The sequence below is a fragment of the Perca flavescens genome, chromosome 14 (assembly GCF_004354835.1).
Source record: "Perca flavescens isolate YP-PL-M2 chromosome 14, PFLA_1.0, whole genome shotgun sequence".
In the NCBI taxonomy this organism is placed as follows: domain Eukaryota; kingdom Metazoa; phylum Chordata; class Actinopteri; order Perciformes; family Percidae; genus Perca; species Perca flavescens.
The window spans coordinates 20,234,978-20,253,599 of record NC_041344.1 but is presented as its reverse complement, the minus strand read 5'-3'; the positions used below and the strand labels follow the sequence as shown (position 1 = coordinate 20,253,599).

Genomic DNA, 18,622 nt, shown 5'->3' with positions numbered 1-18,622 from the left:
CACCTCAAAAATACATAAATAAACAATATATTACAATAAATAAGTAATACAGCACAAATATTCTGCTCTTTTGAACACAATGAGCAGAGGTGTGTTGTGTGTGTGCGTCATGTAGGCCTTTCTATGACACTGCATATGAACAGACCATGCCTCGGATTTCTCAGCTCTAACAGTTCAAGAATCGCTGACTTTGTTTCACTAAAAGCATATTTAAAATGAGACCATGTAACTTTGAAGAGAAAAAGTAACACTGTGTTCTTGTTATAAAAAGCTGAACCCAAAAAAAAAAAAAAGACAAATTGTTGCTCAATTAAAACTCAGAATTTTTGAATGTTGTTCCTATAATCTCTGATGGGTTATGACAGTTTTGGATATATCTATAACTCCCAGAGAAGAACAATCTAAGGACTCTGTGTAACAATTCCTTTAAAATAGACTTCTTTAGTATTTGTTGTGATTTTACGTCCACATAATACCAAATGGCTCAAGTAAAATTGACATTTGAATCAATCAATTTGGGTGATGATAATAGTTTCCATAAAACTGGCTCTACATTCAGTGTCAGAGCATCTATGCTGTTTGTCCGTGACAACAGGTTAGTGCCTTTAAAAGAGTGTTTAATGCACTGTGACTAAAATGCCCATAGCACATTATATGTTATACATATGTTTACAATTGAGTCTTCACCCAGAGATCGTCTTTGATATTTTTCTTGTAATAAACCAACACAATGTTTTGGGCACTAAAACCTTTTGGGAAAGCCCATACCTTTCTTGTCTATTTGATTTATGATCTGCAGGAGAAGCAGCTCTGTGCTCTGAAAGGCTTAGTATTAAGATGATGATGAACATTTGTGGCAACAATATGTTCTACTGTATTGCACTTTAACACCCCCATGTTTTTATAAGTTACACTGCAAGACATGCATCGCTACATAACATTTAGGAATCTTGCCTTTGGATGTTTCCTCCTACTCAGCAGAAATTCTCACTATTTTCAGAAATGTATCACTGGAATTCTTAGCTGTACAAGAACAGATTCAGGGCAAGGACAAATTAACGTAAACAGTAATAAGGTCTGCCAAGATTTGATCTTGTGGTTCTACAGGCTGTTTCTTGTCTTAATGTGTGTGTATTATCATCACTCATAGAATTTCTAAAAGATTCCCATCATCACCATACTGCATTTCTTTCCTGGTAACTACAGACCGAAATTAGCAACACGACAGGCTGGTCCCTTGGTGATGTGAATAACAAATAGATGTTTCATGGCCATGTCAACAGGAATTTTTTTGAGTGATGTGCTTGGTTCAGAAAGAATATTTTTTTTCCAGCCAATATGTATTTGTAGGGTCATGAGGAGAACCTTGTTGAATGTTAGTGATAACTGTAATTAATGGGTGAACCAACACTATAAAACTCCTACCAGACAGTATTATGGCCTGTGCCCTTGTGCTTCCATTATTCTGTCCACACCCTGTGTTGGTTTTCACAGACACAAGCCTACTTCTGAATGAAGTAATATTTTCAGTCAGTAAAAATGAATGTCAAAATCTCTTAATTAATGAACATGATTGTGTTGGATAAAGTTAAAAAAGAAAAGAAAAAAATTGTTGTGCTATGATGGGGCTGTGTGGTATAACATCACAGACCTTAAAATCAGTCAACATAATGTCAGAAAGCATCTCTTTGAGGATTTTGATCTGTGTCACATGATCAAGGAGCAGACGTGATTTGAGGGCTCATTCAAGGAAATAATGTCTGTGGTAAAAGACACTGATTCCTAAACAAACCAAGAGCTCTACAGTTCATCTGAGCTGCAGGACTCAATGTGACATTTGGCACTGATAAATCTATAGGTCCATATTATATACAATGTAAAATTATCTTGTCTATTCACACAAAAAACATCATAGAGAAGTGTGCATGAGGAGTGTTTGGCTAAAAGTCAACCAGGACTCTAAAATGGAAACAAGGAGAACTGTTCACTATTATAAACTTTTCTTTTTTTTTTACTCTGGCACGTTTAGGACAGCTTTAGTGTTTCCAACATTAAAGTCAGTCGATAAAAACCTCTCACAATGCTTCCTTCACATGCCAGACACTGTTAACGTTGAACCATTTGTTACTCACTGTGTCTGCACATTTAAGTTAAAAGAGAGAGCCTCAGTGATAAAAAAGGTAAAAGGTGTAGGTATGTTTAAAGGTGCTCTAAGCGATGTTGGGTGACGTTACTTCTTGTTGACGTTCGAAGTATTGTCAAACAAAACGGAGGCTAGCTCGCCCCTCCCTCCTCCTCATCCCGTCCCCTCCCCCTCCTTTCCGTGCTTCCGCGCACTAACCCCCCCAACCCCCAAATCCTTCTTGTCGATTATTGGCTGGAAGGCCAGAACACTGTTATGTTTCGTGGTGCAGGTTGGCCCAGTTTGTTTTTGATGCCGTTTGTGGAGCCTGGGCTGTCTGTTGTAGCCTAAAAAACGTGTGACATTGCTTAGAGCACCTTTAAGTGGTTTACTGCTTCAGCCCTGGTCGCTGCTTGCATTACTCAATAAGCTACCACACAATAACGAAAAAAAGCTCCACATCATACACCTATATAAGTATGTATGCATGTATCCTGGATACAGATGCACAACCAGGCAGGTGTGTGATATGCAGATTAAATCATATGAGACCATTGATGGGGCAGATTCTGGCCATCAATTCCATCATCTGGCTATCAATTCCTTGTTGACTTCCAGAGGATGGACAAGACTTGAAAGACTGAAACAAAGGAACATTCCACCTGCTAATAAATAAATAACCAAAAGCTAACCACAAGAACAAAAACAAGGGCATATTCAGTCCTATAGATACTGTACAAACTAATTACAGCCTCCTCTTCTCTCAGTCTCAGTTTGGCAAATCTCAGTTTTGCTGCGCATAATCTCTTCCTGTAGACAGTTCACAGAGTGTGTATGGACTTAAATCATTTAACCATAAATTCTTTAGAAACCCATGTTCAGTGTAATAAAGCCTTAAAAAACAGGCAGGGTGCAGCTCTGTGTCTTCATTGGTTTTCTCAGAACACATGGCACCTTATTGTCCACTTGGCACCACTGCTGGTAGTGTGATTTGGTTGCTCTGTATGCGCGAGTGTGTGGCATTTTGCTGTACAAAGCATCTTCCATGTCATACTAATTTCCACCGCGCTGTGTAAAGTGTGTTTGTGTGTGCGTCTATTAGGGTGTGTGTGTGTGTGCGCGCGTGTGTGTCTTTAAGCACGTGGCTCCAGCTTGTGTGACAGCTCGAAAAGAGTCTGTTGATTGTCGATAATGTGCAGGTAGTGAGCACTCGCCCTCACCTCCGCACTGTCGACCCCGATTACCTCGTTGCCTATCAGACAGACACAAAGCATGCACTTTAGAAGCACAGAAGAGTTTTCTCTGCTGGAGAACACACATTTAGTACAAACATACTGCATCATGGCTATATAAAGGGAGTAAAAGAGGGTCTGTAAATGGTTGCTTAGAAACTGCAAGAGATAAGTGAATGGTACAGGTGCAATCCACTAACTCAGCAGCAGATGGCAGTAGATTCCTCACAATTAATGGATGCATCAATACTACAATACTATGTATAAGTTGTGATGTTAGGATCATTGCACCAACAGGATTCACGCAGAGATGAAAGGACTCACCTGGCTGGTCGCTTTGGCAGTGGCGAATCATTCTCACTGTGTCTGCGATCATATGCTGTTGGTTTAGGAGAAGACATGTCGCATTAGTGCAATACCAAACAGTCAAGATCTAATATTTAGGGGCAGATTTTTTTAGGGGCAGATTTTTACTGCTCCATTGCACTAACTATCAACATAAATAACATCTCAGCAGTTTTTTATTAAAATGAGACAGAGCTACTACTTCAGCTGTCACCAAGTGAACCTGGGCCTTATTTATTATTATTATGGAATATAACTGTAAACATGCAACAGTTTAACTTTACAAAACAGAGCGTGGTCTCAGTGAATTTCACCTATATAAATAAAGGTTTTCAATGCTCGATGGTGTTTTTTGCCTCCAACGGCGCCTTCCAGGCATCTAGCCCTAACCTTAACCCTAAACATAACCATTGCCACGTTGCCTGGAAGGCGTCGTTGTGGGCAAAAAAACACCAAACAACGTTATCAATCAATAAAACAGTCATTCAAATTGTTGATCTGTAACAGCATGCAGACTCCTCCATCATTGATCAATGCCTGCTGCAGCAGTTTTCTACTGCTAGACCTGACAAATTCACCCCCATTAATTTGACTTATGCATTTTAATGACCAGGACAAATTAGCTATAGGTAGTCATTTTGTTTCAGTGTCTTTTTCCTACTACCACTCACAAGTGATTCTAGTTAAAGTTGGTAGTGATGCACTCAAAGTAAAGCTATTGAAACAGGTTGAATTATCTCTGATATAGTTCTAATAAAGGCAACAAGGAATTTGAGCAAGGTGGCTGCTGTTAAATGCTCTCTGCAGCGTTACGTGGTTTTTCATTAACACAAATAACACTGATTACTTTGCCAGGTGACTGGCTACATAATACACCTGTTGGTTAGGACCGCATCTTGCATGGTAGCTCACTGCAATCCGTGTTGTGGATGGGTGAATGAGAGGCAAATTCTAAAAGAGCACTATATATAAAATGCCTGCATTTACTAGTTATGTGATCAATTAACCACCTGTTGATGCATCTCGTCTGGTTATAAATGTAGTTACTAGATGACAATTAAAAAAATCACCTCACCCATTTATGTGGCCTTTGCTGTGAGCCATTTTAAAACCCAAACAAAAATAACTCAACTCACCAGCTTCTCAAAGTTGACCAGGTTGTCATGGAAGGTCTTATTTCCCTCGTTGATGAAGGTGATATCTAAGCAGCAGAGCAGAGGACAAGTGTGTTATTATATCATTCACCAAAAACAAGTGTGTGTGTGTGTGTGTGTGTGTGTGTGTGTGTGTGTGTGTGTGTGTGTGTGTGTGTGTGTGTGCACTAGCATGATCAGCACTAGCACTAGCACTAGGGGTTAGAGATGATACCTTTTAGGAGGAGAGGCATGAAAGGGATCTTGGGAGGCTTCATCTTCTTAAAGGCTTCCCTGTAGGCTTTGTGGTTGAGAGATGGATCCTGAAGAAAGATGGAGGGAAGATGAAGAAAGCGATAAAACGGAGTGAACGTAAAGGATTGGAAAAGGAGAAGATATTTTAAGATTTGATTATCAAATCAAAAGAGGAGCATATTTCAAGCTCTGCATCTATCTCTGCTGAGTAAGTCTCACCGTAATGAGCTCCAACTCTGAGAAAATCTTCTTGAACTTCCCTGGACATTTCTGAAAGGAACGTGTTTGGTCAGAATTTGATTTTGAAATACAAAGCCGTGTGTGTACACAAACACACACAAACACAAACACACACACACACACACACACACACACACACACACACACACACACACACACACACACACACACACACACACACACACACACACACACACACACACACACACACACACTCTTACCTCCCAGGTTTGGTTGAGTCGGCTGACAGCAGCCGTGTTAAGACCCATGATGATGGCAAATGCAGAGTTCAAATTCCTTTGGGCTTTACAACTACAAATACACATAAAAAGTAAGTAAGTAAAAAATATATTTCATGGTGCATAGGAATCTTGATGTTTTTGATACATGCACTGCGTGTTCTTACTGAGCTGCGATCTTGATGAACTTCTTGAGCAGCTGTACTCTCTTGTTGAGCGATACACACATGAGCACCTCAGACATGACCCACTGCTGGACCTCGTTACAGCGCTGGAGCAGGACAGAGAGCGCCGCCGTGTGGCCCGTACCAGGAGCACGGCTGAGGGTGTAGTACACCAGCTCCTGCTGCATGTGGAGGAAGGGAGAGTGTGAGTGAAAGACATCAAGCTTTTTAGAAAAATGCCCCAAATTACGCAGTGCCATTTTTAAGAGCCCAATGTGATATCTTGGGTTTTATATGATTTATAATCATATAAAACAGAGCAGCAAATGCTCACATTTGAGAATGGAAAAATATTGTCTAGATTTCCTAAAGATACACTGACGTCCACATGTCCTCTTCATCGGTTCTATGCTTCAGCATGTCCACAACAAATATGCAACTCTTCCTGACAGCCACTCAGCTGCCAGAAGACTTTCTGTTCTCGTGATCCAGCAAGGCTTATAGAACATTTGCATTCTTAATGCTTATGTACCAGCAATCTCTATGAATATGAATTTATTATAAACTATGTGCACGCATATATTTGAGTGTGTGTGTGTGTGTGTGTGTGTGTCTGTGTGTGTGCATGTATACCTCGTGGATGGATTTGAAGAGGCTCCAGTCCAGGTGTGTGAGAGCAGCTGCCACATCCCAGGTGTTAATACCTAAGAGTCGCACCGGCCTCCTGCTTAGCTCAGCACTGTCCGTTAAAGGAGGCTGCACACACAAAGGAAAGGTAAAGTTAGTAGAGAAGAAGTAGAAAAGACGATGTATACACAAAAATACTATACACACTGTACGTACGCACCTATCTACAGGAATAGGGCTATCTCTAAATATGCTCAACAATAGCAACAATATCACACCTTCATAATAACGTACAGAACAATGAGGCTGTGGGAGGATTCAAACACAACATTCAAAAGAAACAATATAGCACAGAGCCATTTGATCTCCTGCCTACATACAAGCAGAACTGAAAGCTGAGAGGGGAGTGGTGATGCCCTGATACGGCACTTTCCAATCCTGCGGTCATGGTTGGGCAACAACAAAATAATTGCGGCTCACCCCTTTTCTCTCCTATTGAGTCAAAGTTAATAACAATAACCTGGCCTAAGTCTTTCCGGCTTGTTTGTAATTCTTGACTCATTGTAACAGTTGGGGTTTTAGAATATGTATTTTCATGCTTGATTTAGCCAGAAGATGATATAGAGGCAATGAATAATAACAGAGGATATCAGAATGCCCAAATAATCACACATTTAAGAGGTTGTGGTTTGCTTTAACTTGCAAATTTCATCTTAAGCCTTGATAAATCCTTATGAAAAATTGAGATTTAAAGTTACAGAAGGACAGAAGCACAAACAGAACAGTATTTACATACCAGAATCTCAGTGAGGTCCCTGCGACAGACCACAAGCTTTCCTTGTGGGGTCATAGACTCTGAATACACACAGTCACTGGGCTGTAACACCCTCCGCTCTGCAGAGACAAATATATACAGAAAGGAAAGAGAAGGAGAGAGATGATGATGAAAACAATTTAGAGCCAAGAGTGTAGAACAATGATTCCCAAACAGGGGTACTTGTACCCCAGTGTGTACTTTGTAGTTGCCAAGGGGTACGTGGAAGGATTGTGGAATAGCTCAACTACATAAAAAAAGCTAAGTAATAATTAAATGATTAATATTGATGGCTAAAAGTAGAGAATAAAACAGTTGAAATAGTTAATGTTAACTAAAAGTAATGAATAAATGATAAATAGATAAATGGTTAAAATATTTAAAGATCCAATATGTAATATATTTACTGTAATAAATTCAAAAAATTACCCCAATGCGTCATCAGATATTAAGGAAACATGCTAAGTTGAAATACTATCTTTTCTGACAACAATGCCAGTATTTTCTTCTTTTGAAATTTCCGTTCCGTGACGGAATTTCTGTTTGTGTTTTGGTCTTTGTGTTGTTATCAACTGCTCAGTTTGACAGCCATTAAAATGAATTCATTAAAACGAGCTGCCCTCCGACCTGGAGAAATAACATTATTGGTCGGTGTGTCGGTGTTGTAGTTTGTAGATAGTCCCTAAGCACTCGTCTCACTGCAGTCTCACCGCTGGCTGCTCATAAGACCAATAATGTTATTTCTCCTGGTCGGAGAATGGCTCGTTTTGATGAAAATTAGTTTGTAGCTCGTTGTTAACCTTACTACTTTAGGAAAGATGTGTCGTTTGTGATTTAATAACATTTTGCTATAGAGAATTGATCCCTGAAGTTCGAATCTGTGAATATCTTTCTAATTTTGCTTACGTTTATAAAACTGAGAACACAGATTATGAATCTGTGCGCACGGTTTAGTTTTTTGTTTATCAGCTGACCCCAGGGGGGCTCCGTAGTTGTGTGACCAGAGACGTTTTCAAACCCTGGGTAAATATTGGAAATGTATTTGAAAAATGCAGACAGCTTAGAACCCAAAAGGATGCCAAGTTGGGTAATTTCCTCCTGAACAGGTAAGCATTAGCTTCAGGCTAATTTATTACAGGAATATAGGGGAAGGGAATAGGGAAGAGAGGACCGTGAGTTTGCAGTGTGTTTAACGATTGTTGCAGTAATTCTAAGCCAATAAAGTGTGTTCAGTCGGGTGGAGAGGACGGCAAGGTAGTGGTATTTTTAGCAGTTCCTACTGTAATTCTAAGCCAAGGAAGTGTGTCTGTCCGTCGGGTGGAGAGGGCGGCGAGGTTGTTGTGTTTTTAGCAGTTCCTACCGTAATTCTAAGCCGAAAAAGTGTGTCTTTCAGTTGGGTACAGAGCTCTGCGTGATTGTCAATATAGCCAGCATCTAATGTTAGCTACTCCGCTGTGCTGTGAAGTAATGTCTGGCTATGTGAGACAAGCGTCTAGCAACAGCAAAGCGAGACTATGGATGCTGCGGTCTCAGCCTGGCAATCTCCGTGAACTTCAAGTCTGGGGAGGAGGGGACGGGGGAGACGACTGTCTCTCTCCATTTAGAATTTGTACTGCAGTAACTATTTTAAACACTAGCTGTCAGTATTACATATTGCACCTTTAAAAGTAATCCATAAATGGTTGAAAGATCCAGTTCCTGCCACTTGCAAACCTGACCAAACCGCACTAAACATGGTCATGCATTTCTTTGTGTGTTTGTGTGTACCTCCAGTTTGCGACGCCACAGCGAGCACCATGTCCTCTTCTGCTCTGTCCATCTTCAGACCCACAATCCTTAGCAGCTCATGGGCCTCCAGTGAGGGATGTGTGTGGACACTCAGGTAGGAGTCAGCGCTCACGTACACGCAACAAATAACTGGAAGATATATAGAAAGTGTTCATAGAACAGTAAATGTAAATATATTGTAAATGTGCTTTTGTAACATGGTAAATGGCTAAAACAAAAATACTGAAATACTGTAAAATCATAATAAAGCAGATGCAGAAAAAAACTCAAGTATTTACAGAGCAAGAGACTTGAGTTAATTTTTGTAAAAATATAAACACACTATAAAAGCAATTTGCATGTGTACTTTGAAATTAAAACTCACAGACTTTCATTATGCATAATTGTGTACAGTCGCATGTGTTGTGTTTGTGTCCGTTCACTCACTGTCTCTAGTATCAGTCGGTGGACTTCGTAGTGGCAAACAGTTTTCCTTTAAACTCAGCTGCTGATGCATTTGTTTACTCTGACAGAGAGAGAGCAGAAGAAACATTAATTATGCTGTATTTATACTTTACTGATCATAGTGATGCACTGACAACATCTGTATTAACACCCATACAGCTCAGATTGAAATATTACAGTTGAACCTCTATGGGCTTAAGTGACTGAAAGACTTATTTCTATTATTAAGTCCTGGAATTGGTACTCAACATTCTGTAAGCAGACACAATCAGGAACTTGGTACTTTCACTGGTTTTGAAAAGACATTTTTATTTATACCATTACAACAGTTAAAAGTTACAGTAGAGCTGCAGATTTGAAGCCATATCAGTTAAATGTAGCTTACAGTGACAAGCAGCATGGGTGTACTAAGTATTCACTGTCATCCACCCCCCGCCCCCTCTGGCTTACCTTTTGGTTCGGAGGGCAGTCATCCACAGTGCTACAGGAATGAAACAAGCACAACAGTGAGGAGGGATTCAGGTAGGCATGGGGAAAAACATGTGAGTGATGGGTAGTCATATTTATTATAAAGAACAAAGTCCTTGTGCAGAGACACACTTACTGTCTGCGACGCAGAAGTTTCTGGAACTCCTTTAGGTCTTTCTCCAGCGTGGGGAACTCATACAGATCTTCTAAAACACACCTGTACAGAGTCTAACAGAGAGAGGACAACAATCATGTTAACACTTGTTGATTAATGGTTAACCATTTGTTTGGTCAATCAGGAAGGCTGGAAACTGGCAGCAGGAATAGCATTTGAATGCCTTTGTCTTTGGTCTTTGAATGATCTCAGACTTTGGCTCCGCTGTGCACCAGGCTCAGTCTCTAAGCATCATTGTACACTGGCTCCATATCAAACAGATATCTGACTAGATGTCCGTTACAAGGATATAAATATAAATCATAACATATCAGAATGATTACGGCTAAAAAGAGGGCATGTCAATTATTTAAAGGGTTAGGTCACCAAAATCATTTTTCAATGCTTTGAGCATTGTAAATGAAATTTCTTTGATCTTAATTCTTAGTAGTGGGGTGGATGAATAAATCTCAAAATTGCACGGCACAATATCGAATTGATGATGGAGGTTAATGGGAAAAATGTGTTTTCGTTCTTTGTAATTTAGATTTGGCAACCTTTTAACTAGGGTTGGGTACCGCTATTGAACCGGTTCCTACGCAAACGGTAGTATTCGAACCGGATTAGAACGCAAATTTTGGCTCCTCATTTCGGTTTCGACTGAAATATTTTCCCTCTGTCGCTCCGGACAGCGGCAGACTCTTTTTTTCTTTCTACATTTTCTGCAGAGTGGCGCGCGTGCCCGCTCGCGGTGTGAAGCGCGTGTCCACGCTATTCTTGGACATGCACTCTCATTCACACTTCTGATTCAGCTTTTTGTACACGCTCCAAAACGGACGTAAAAATATCACACTTTCTCTGTAATCTACTGTTAGCTACCTATCGTAAATGTAAGCTACTTTTAAAATGCCATATTTTCCTTCTGGGCTCACCAAAACGGACGTAAAAGCATATTAAGCATTCACTGCACGTGATCGCTAGTAAACATATTACACTTGCTCTGCCATTCTATCGTTCAGGACAAGACCCTGTAGCCTGGTGGTGGGGGAGGCGGGACAGCATCCCCAAATTGTCTGCCCTTTCAAACTCATACCTGTGTTTACAAGCCTCTTGGACACCATCTGAGAGAGTTTTCTCCTGTGCAGGACATGCGATAAGTCAGGAGAGGTGTAGCCTAGTATATTGCCAGAGAAGGCAAATTTGGTCATTTTTCTGTAAAAGAACTGCTAAAGTTTGAAGCTGGTTGGTATACCAACTCAACAACATTTATTTTGCTGTTACTTTTTAATAGTGTTATTTGTTAAATTATTGTAGTTATGTGTTAGGTGACTTAGCTTTACTTATATATTGAAGTACTTTAAAACATTAATATATTGTTAAATTGAAATAATTTTCAATAAATAATAAAAAAAAAGAACTCCATAAATTTAAATAATTTTCAATAAATAATAATAAAAAAAAAGAACTCCATAAAAGAGACTTTCTTTGATGTCATTTTTCAAGAATTGTTTTAGGAATCGGAATAGTTTTAAAAAGTACTGGTTTGGCATCGGAATCCAAACAGTACCCAACCCTAATTTTAACCAGGCTATGGAAAGTAAGCCAAAAAGATAACACTGGTGAAAAAATACTACTTCCCATAAACCTTTGACATACAACTGAGGTTAATAAGGATGATTTAAACCAACAAAATAACATGACATTAACATTACAATCTGTGCAGCTCATTTACTTAGAACCATCAAGTGTAAATTATGCTGCGTAGGTAGATTACAATAAAGAAACATCAGACAAATTTTACTTTAATGGGTGACTAGGCACGCTCAGTGCCTGTGTGTGTGTTAATGGCAGAGAATAAGTAAGTAGCATGAAAGCTCCGGAGGCAGCAACAGTAACAACTTACAAGGTTGCGCACACGCACACACGCACACACACACAAACACCTGCTTATTGCTGTCATTGACCCACCGTAGCCTCCCATCCCAATTCCCCTCTCATTCCTCTGTTACTAGGCAACTATCACCTGGGTTACGCACTCCATATGAGATTATACCCATTCCATGATGATTTCATGGCAACACAGCACCGAGCAATGGAGCCGGCCAGGTTACGGAGGGACAAGTGATTGGTGTGCGTGTGCACTTTTTGTGGGTGAGCGTGTGGACGAGTACACATTTGATCATGTTGTGTGTGTATTTGTTTCTCTTTCAGTGTCACGGGGATTCAAATCCAATTCAACGGGCCATGTGAAAATATAACAGGAACACAGTGGATACAAGCAGCATTTGTCAAGAGAAATGTGACACTAAGAATATGTCTGTGTGTCTCTTCAAAGTCCATGATGTACTGTGTAGATACTGTATTTTGTATGTGTTGGAATAATTCAATTTATGCTAATTGTATGTTACGTGTTATCAAATACATTTGATAACAGTATTAGTCTATAAAAGAAAAATATACAGCCACTTATTATGCGTATACCCCTCATTCGTCATATAATACACCATGAAATGAAAACCATTAGCTTGCTTTGTCAGAGGGATGAGATAAAAAACATCCAACAAGGTTCCCATGTGGGAGATAGCTGAAACAGTTCAGTTTAACAGGAGATGCAGCAAAAAAAGAAAATCAGACACACACTCTTTTTAGCTCTGTCTCTCGCCACAAAATGTTTGATGTCCTGTCATCCATTTTAGAACAAGACAGAGAGACAAATTTACATGAATGAAGTTTCTTCTGTTGTTTAGTGACATGTTAAAGGACACCAGAGGATCAAACTCATTAAATCGTTCAAATAAAAGACAGGTTGAGAAAAAAGAAACAAAACAAATGGTGGTGAGGAAGGCGAGTCATGTCGTACCTTCATGAAGCTCCTGATGTGCTCCTCTTCCTTCAGGAAGTCCTTGTAAAGCCTGCTCCAATGGGAGACCAGCTGCAGTACCTTACGCTTCCTGAAGAGGGCGTCTTTGCCCTCCTCCTGGACCCTGCAGCGGGCGCTGCTATAGGTAAGAGCGGGTCAAGGAGACAAAGAAGAACAGTGTGGAAGCTGAAAGGATGTGGATGTGGATGTGTGTGTGTGAGATTATGTGAGTGTCTTTGCTAGTAAGGATATTGTCCCAGCAGAGCCTGACAGAGGTCATTGGTGGACATGAACACCTGGTAGGTCACCAGGAAGTCATCCAGCAGCATTTCTGGAAGACAGGAAACACATCATCAATCACTTTCAAGGCCTTCACCTGGCAAAATGGTCTAAGTGAAGTTTTTTACTTTTATTTCAGGAATTAAGATGTGAAAAGTGACATGAAAGTTCTTTTAGTTTCTCCCTTTGTCCCTCCCTTCACGTCTGATTCCCTCAGTCTACATTATACTAATGAATGGTGTCCTCTGTGTCAGCCACATTAGAAAAAGACTTTAACTCCTTAAATTCAAGAATGATCCTTTCCCCTTTTATTTGCTTAGCATTAAAATAATAAATCATTTTATTTCAACAATGGAACAAATAACTATTTGTAAGGGGCTGCCAATGGACAGTGTTTGCGTCTAGCTGGTGAACATAGAGGAGGATTTAGCAGCTAAAGAGACAGATATTGGACTTACATCCATCAGGTGGCCAGAAACACTACTAATAATGAATGCTAACGTTGCTCCATGTCTGTTGGATGTGTAAATAATAGGGCTGTCAAGCATTTAAAATATTTAAATCACGATAAATAGCACTGTCCATAGTTACCTCGCGATTAAAAATACATTTTCATATGTTCTAAATGTACTTTAAAAAGGATATTTTTAATGCAAGTTTTCTTTCCAAGTTTTTAATGCTCTTATCAACATGGGAGTGGACAAATATGCTTGCCAAATGTTTAATAGTATTGCAACAATCCAAAACAATGACAAATACAGTCTAGAAAATTATCCAGAATAACGTCAAAGGTACTGTATGCTCAAAACATACACTGAAAGCATAGTATGGCAAACTCAAGCTCCTTAAGAAACAACAGATGGGCATATTAACCTGAATGCAACATTACTTGGTAATATTAACACAATGTAGTGTCCCACTTTACACCTGTAAAGGTTAACGCCGTTGCAAACTATCCAACGTGGCCTGCCTTTGGGGAGGAGGAGGAGGGTCTTCCGGTGGTAACTCCATTCACGTCGACAGGACATACAAATAACTTTAGTCTTGTTGAGATATTTAAAGGGTGCTTGCAACTGTCAAACATTTTCCAACTACAACCACACAGTCCATCCGAGTCTTTCAGTGTTAAAGTTCTAATAAATGATGCCTATAGAGGCTTTCTCCCCAAATACTAGTTTTAATTGTTGCTTATTTTGTCAGGAAATTTGAAACCAGGCTTTAACAAAAAGCTAAAAAAACATTTCTTTCTCTTGTTTCATAGTCACAACTACCTCAAAAACTAAAGAAATTCATTAGAGTAGAGCAGAGTGTGTGTCCTGTGTGTGTGTGTGCGTGTGTGAGACTCAGCAGGTGTTCAATGGGTAAGAACTGAATATAAACAGCCCTCGTGGCAGATGGGTAATGAGCCATTGTTGGTGGTATGAGGGAGATTTGATGTGTGTGCATGTGTGTGTGGTTTCAAACTCTTTCCCTGGGAGAATTTGTGACCCAAATATGGCTCTGTCGGGCCAAGAGCAAAGAAATCAATTATAGAAGACTGAGTAAAGACTGCAGCATCAATATTTGATCAACTGTCTTCGCTTTAGAAATAAAAATACAACTTTTCTCAAGAAATATTTTTAGGCAGATCTGACTGGGCTTATCACTTTTTTGAAAACCCTGTTGACTTTGACTTTCTGCAGAGCTTGTTCCTGACTAGCTATCCAGCTTTTTCCTTCCTTTGATTTCCCTCTCTCTTACTCTCTCCATCCCAAACTCTCCTCGTCTGCCCCCCTTCCCTACACCCCCATTTTTCATTTCCTCCCGTTACTACTCCCCTCCTACACTCGCCCTCTCTCAGCTCCCTGTGATGATAAATATCCATTTTCATCTTCAACATATGCCCTCTGTGTTTGCCCACTGGCACGCACAAAGTCAAACACACACACACACACTCATAGATGCAGCAGTACACACGCACACACAGCCCCCTAATAAATAACTCATTCAGTTCTGACCTTGGGGACTTTTATCTCTTGTGAGAGAGAAAGGAAAAAGAGAGAAAATGTGCGTGTGTGTGTGTTGAACTAATCGCAGTAATCTGCTGCTGTTTTTTGTATGTGTACGTGGGGAGGGGTGGTTGGACCAATCGCTCTCTCTGTGGAAGCGTGTTCCAGCCTGTTCAACATGCTGCACAGCTAAGCCCTCTAAAATGGCCCACTGATGCTTAACACCACCCCAGAGGACACGCACACACACACACACACACACACACACACACACACACACACACACACACACACACACACACACACACACACACACACAGAGACAAAGACAGTCAAACATGCACATACACTCTTGATGATCTGCATCCCTGCTTCTGCCTCCTAAGAAGAAAAAAAAATGTGTCTTTTCTTTCTTCAGTGAATAAATATCAGGCGGTCCTCCTACACAAAGACCATCTTAGTTCTCTCTCTCTCCTACATTCATCTCTCTCTCCCTCTTGTTTTGTTTGCTTCCTGCATTTCAGGGAGATGGCTGCGTGTGGACTGCTGGGAACTGGTGGTACTAAGGAATTGATACATAAAGACGCCTTGTCTTAAAACGGTGCAAACACGCAAGAGCAAGGTTTTTATAAAATACAGAATGGGAGCCGGATGTCTCTGTGTAATAAAAATATTATTTTACTGGACCTGGGCTCCATATGGATACTGAATTTAATTTATTTTCATCCAGTGGACAAAGATCCATTGACGACAACATACGACAATACATCTGTTTTTTTTCTGTTTAACTGTGTGCAGGAACAATTATCTTACTTTAACAGCATGAAAAGGAAAAAAAATCTAAACCAGCTCACATCAAAATTACTTTCAAATTATTCCAAAACCATTAGTTAATCATTCAACTAGTCAACTTAAATAAAATGAAAAAGAAAAAAAAAACTATTTGGATTTGACAAAATAGACAATATTACTAATATTTAACATACTAAATACTAAACATACTAACTGATTATGTGCAAAAATAGTCAAAGTTAATCAGAATGATTAGTTTTCAGCCTTACTTTCAATGTGGTCTATGTGCTAACTCGCTGCTATAAGACAAATGACAAAACGTTTCCTGTGGTAAAATAGTATAGTAGTACTGTCACTTCTGCACTGTCAAAGAACCCAGTAACTATAAGAATAAGAGTATAAAAGTTAGACTTGAGGATTGTAAAAAAGAGACAGTAATATGACAATTAAGAGCCCACTGAAATAGTTTGCAGCAGAAATAAGGCAATACATCACCCTAAGGGAATAGTTTCACAGACTTATTAGAGCATTTAACCTATTGAATGTTCCTCATGTTTACAGATTTACAGGCAATGACTTGGCTGAATGAATGCAGCCACACACACACACACCCCATACTTGTGGGGAAGTGCATACCTCCCGGGTTTGAACGCTATTGTGTGGAAAATGAAAGAGAGCGAAAAGTCTAAGTTGGGCTGTGTTGTGACTTGTGTGGCACTGAAAATGAAATTCCTCGGAATGAGAGGGTGGGGAGTTGCTCTGTTTTAAACATAGCTTTGGTCAAACAGCAGAGACAAACATCACAACGTCTTTATTTATATGACTGTCTAATTTCCAACTGACTTTTGTTTTACTAAAAATTCTATCTTTTTATGCAGATACAGCCCTGTTGTGTGTGTAGTTGATGTCAAACCTACCGCTCTCCCTGATCTCTGGCACCCCTCTTTGGTCGTCCAACCGCAGGTCACTCAGCAGATGCTCCAAGATCTTGAGCGGTGTCCCAGACACCACCACATACCTGTAAGACGAAGAGTCGCAAAAATCTTCCTCACTAGAGCACCAGGTACGACCACATCCATTCCTCCATCCTCTCTCCCTTTCTTCATCCTTATTCTCCTCCACATTGTCGTCATCGATGTAGCGAAGATGGGGTACATCAAATGTACAGATTTCTGAACTGCTATACTCCTCATCCTCCTCATCTTCATCATCTATGTCCTCCTCTGCCTCTGCAAGCGTAGCTAGCTCGGTGGTCATCCTCATATCCAAACACTACAGGAAGATCAGCCCTCATCCAAGCTTTGCATACCCAGGAAGGGTGCTCTCCTGTGGGGTGAACTACTTTGCTGTCTGCCCCTGTAGCAGCTCCCTGAGATTAAAACAATTTCTCTGACAGCTTCTACAGTAGCACTCGGGGTAACTGATTGCTACTAAAGATGCTGAGCACTGTATACACACACACAGACATACACACACCCACTTAACCTGCCTGTCACCGACACTCCCTGTGTTGTGCCTTAGGTCTTGGCAAACACTGGCCTAAAAACAGAAACACACACACACACACACACACACACACACACACACACACACACACACACACACACACACACACACACACACACACACACACACACACACACACACACACACACACACACACACACACACACACACACACACACACACACACACACACACACACACACACACACTCCTAAAACGCATACACTGATTTGTACAAGGAAGTAAACCAGTCTAAGTGTCATCTGTTTCCCTGTCAGCTGAAAACAAAAAGCCATTCTCTTCTTCCAGTTCTGAGACAGGAGCTAAAGCATACATTATCTTAGACACACAGACAGACACAGACACAGACACACACACAGTGTTGACAGCACTACTGGTATGTTGCATGTATGTGCAAGAGTGTGTGGTTGCAACTTGAGATCCCAAGAGGATTACTATTATTATGTTTTTGTTGCTACTGTTGATTTAGAGGGCTCTTATTATGTACAGTAGGAGGAGGGACTGACCTCTTGTCGCAATCGTCCTCTCTGGACCCGCCCCCTGACGACGTGGGTGAGGGCCGGTCTGATGGGGACGTCACTGATGAGGTCACTCTCCGCAACACCAACACATCCCGTCCTCTCTCCTTCAGACAAACCCTCCCCAATGCCTCCTGAGAGAGAAAGACAGAGAGAGACATGTCACAGAGTGAGGCAAGGACAAGACTGTTGAGAGGCGATTTAAGGAAGTAAAGACATGGGCTGTTATTTCCAACAGTAGACACTTTCAGCCTTGACAGACAATAACATGAATGTGATGCATCTGTCTACATTATTTGTAGACTCACTGTTTGTCCAGACTGAGCAGACTCTGATCACTGAAAACCATTCAGCCTTCCTCTAAGCTTTACATACCAAGGAAGAGAACAAAATACCTGTGTGTCCAGTAGAGGCCAACCAACACATCAGCCGGGCCAATATTATAGGCCTATTTTAGCTTGTTACAAGATGTATTGGATTCGGTGTATATGATGTCCAAAATGCCAAAGATATGTTTGTGGTCATTTACACACTGTTTAACCATTTAATTTTCTGTTCACCAGATAGCATTATCAAGTTTCATTTTAATCTGTAAAATGTCTCGCTCAACACATACTATCTGTACTTTTTACT

The 18,622-nt window shown here is 40.4% G+C and overlaps 1 protein-coding gene across 2 annotated transcripts in view; it reads right to left on the bottom strand.

The window, feature by feature from the left end:
- Positions 1 to 2,335: 2,335 nt before the first annotated feature.
- The window catches only part of rapgef5a (Rap guanine nucleotide exchange factor (GEF) 5a), a 70,035-nt gene continuing 53,748 nt past the window's right edge, over positions 2,336 to 18,622 (bottom strand). For both annotated transcript variants that reach the window (XM_028597920.1, XM_028597919.1), the window contains exons 10-26: positions 17,978 to 18,123; positions 16,862 to 16,962; positions 13,138 to 13,216; positions 12,886 to 13,030; positions 10,008 to 10,099; positions 9,854 to 9,884; positions 9,386 to 9,464; positions 8,939 to 9,088; positions 7,154 to 7,251; positions 6,364 to 6,486; positions 5,734 to 5,912; positions 5,549 to 5,639; positions 5,307 to 5,357; positions 5,068 to 5,155; positions 4,836 to 4,900; positions 3,679 to 3,733; positions 2,336 to 3,374 (exon numbers count right to left, since the gene is read on the bottom strand). In XM_028597920.1, coding sequence (XP_028453721.1) covers positions 3,256 to 3,374; positions 3,679 to 3,733; positions 4,836 to 4,900; positions 5,068 to 5,155; positions 5,307 to 5,357; positions 5,549 to 5,639; positions 5,734 to 5,912; positions 6,364 to 6,486; positions 7,154 to 7,251; positions 8,939 to 9,088; positions 9,386 to 9,464; positions 9,854 to 9,884; positions 10,008 to 10,099; positions 12,886 to 13,030; positions 13,138 to 13,216; positions 16,862 to 16,962; positions 17,978 to 18,123 — 1,692 coding nt within the window. In that variant the 3' untranslated portion in view covers positions 2,336 to 3,255. The remainder of the gene's footprint in view (positions 3,375 to 3,678; positions 3,734 to 4,835; positions 4,901 to 5,067; positions 5,156 to 5,306; positions 5,358 to 5,548; positions 5,640 to 5,733; positions 5,913 to 6,363; positions 6,487 to 7,153; positions 7,252 to 8,938; positions 9,089 to 9,385; positions 9,465 to 9,853; positions 9,885 to 10,007; positions 10,100 to 12,885; positions 13,031 to 13,137; positions 13,217 to 16,861; positions 16,963 to 17,977; positions 18,124 to 18,622) is intronic.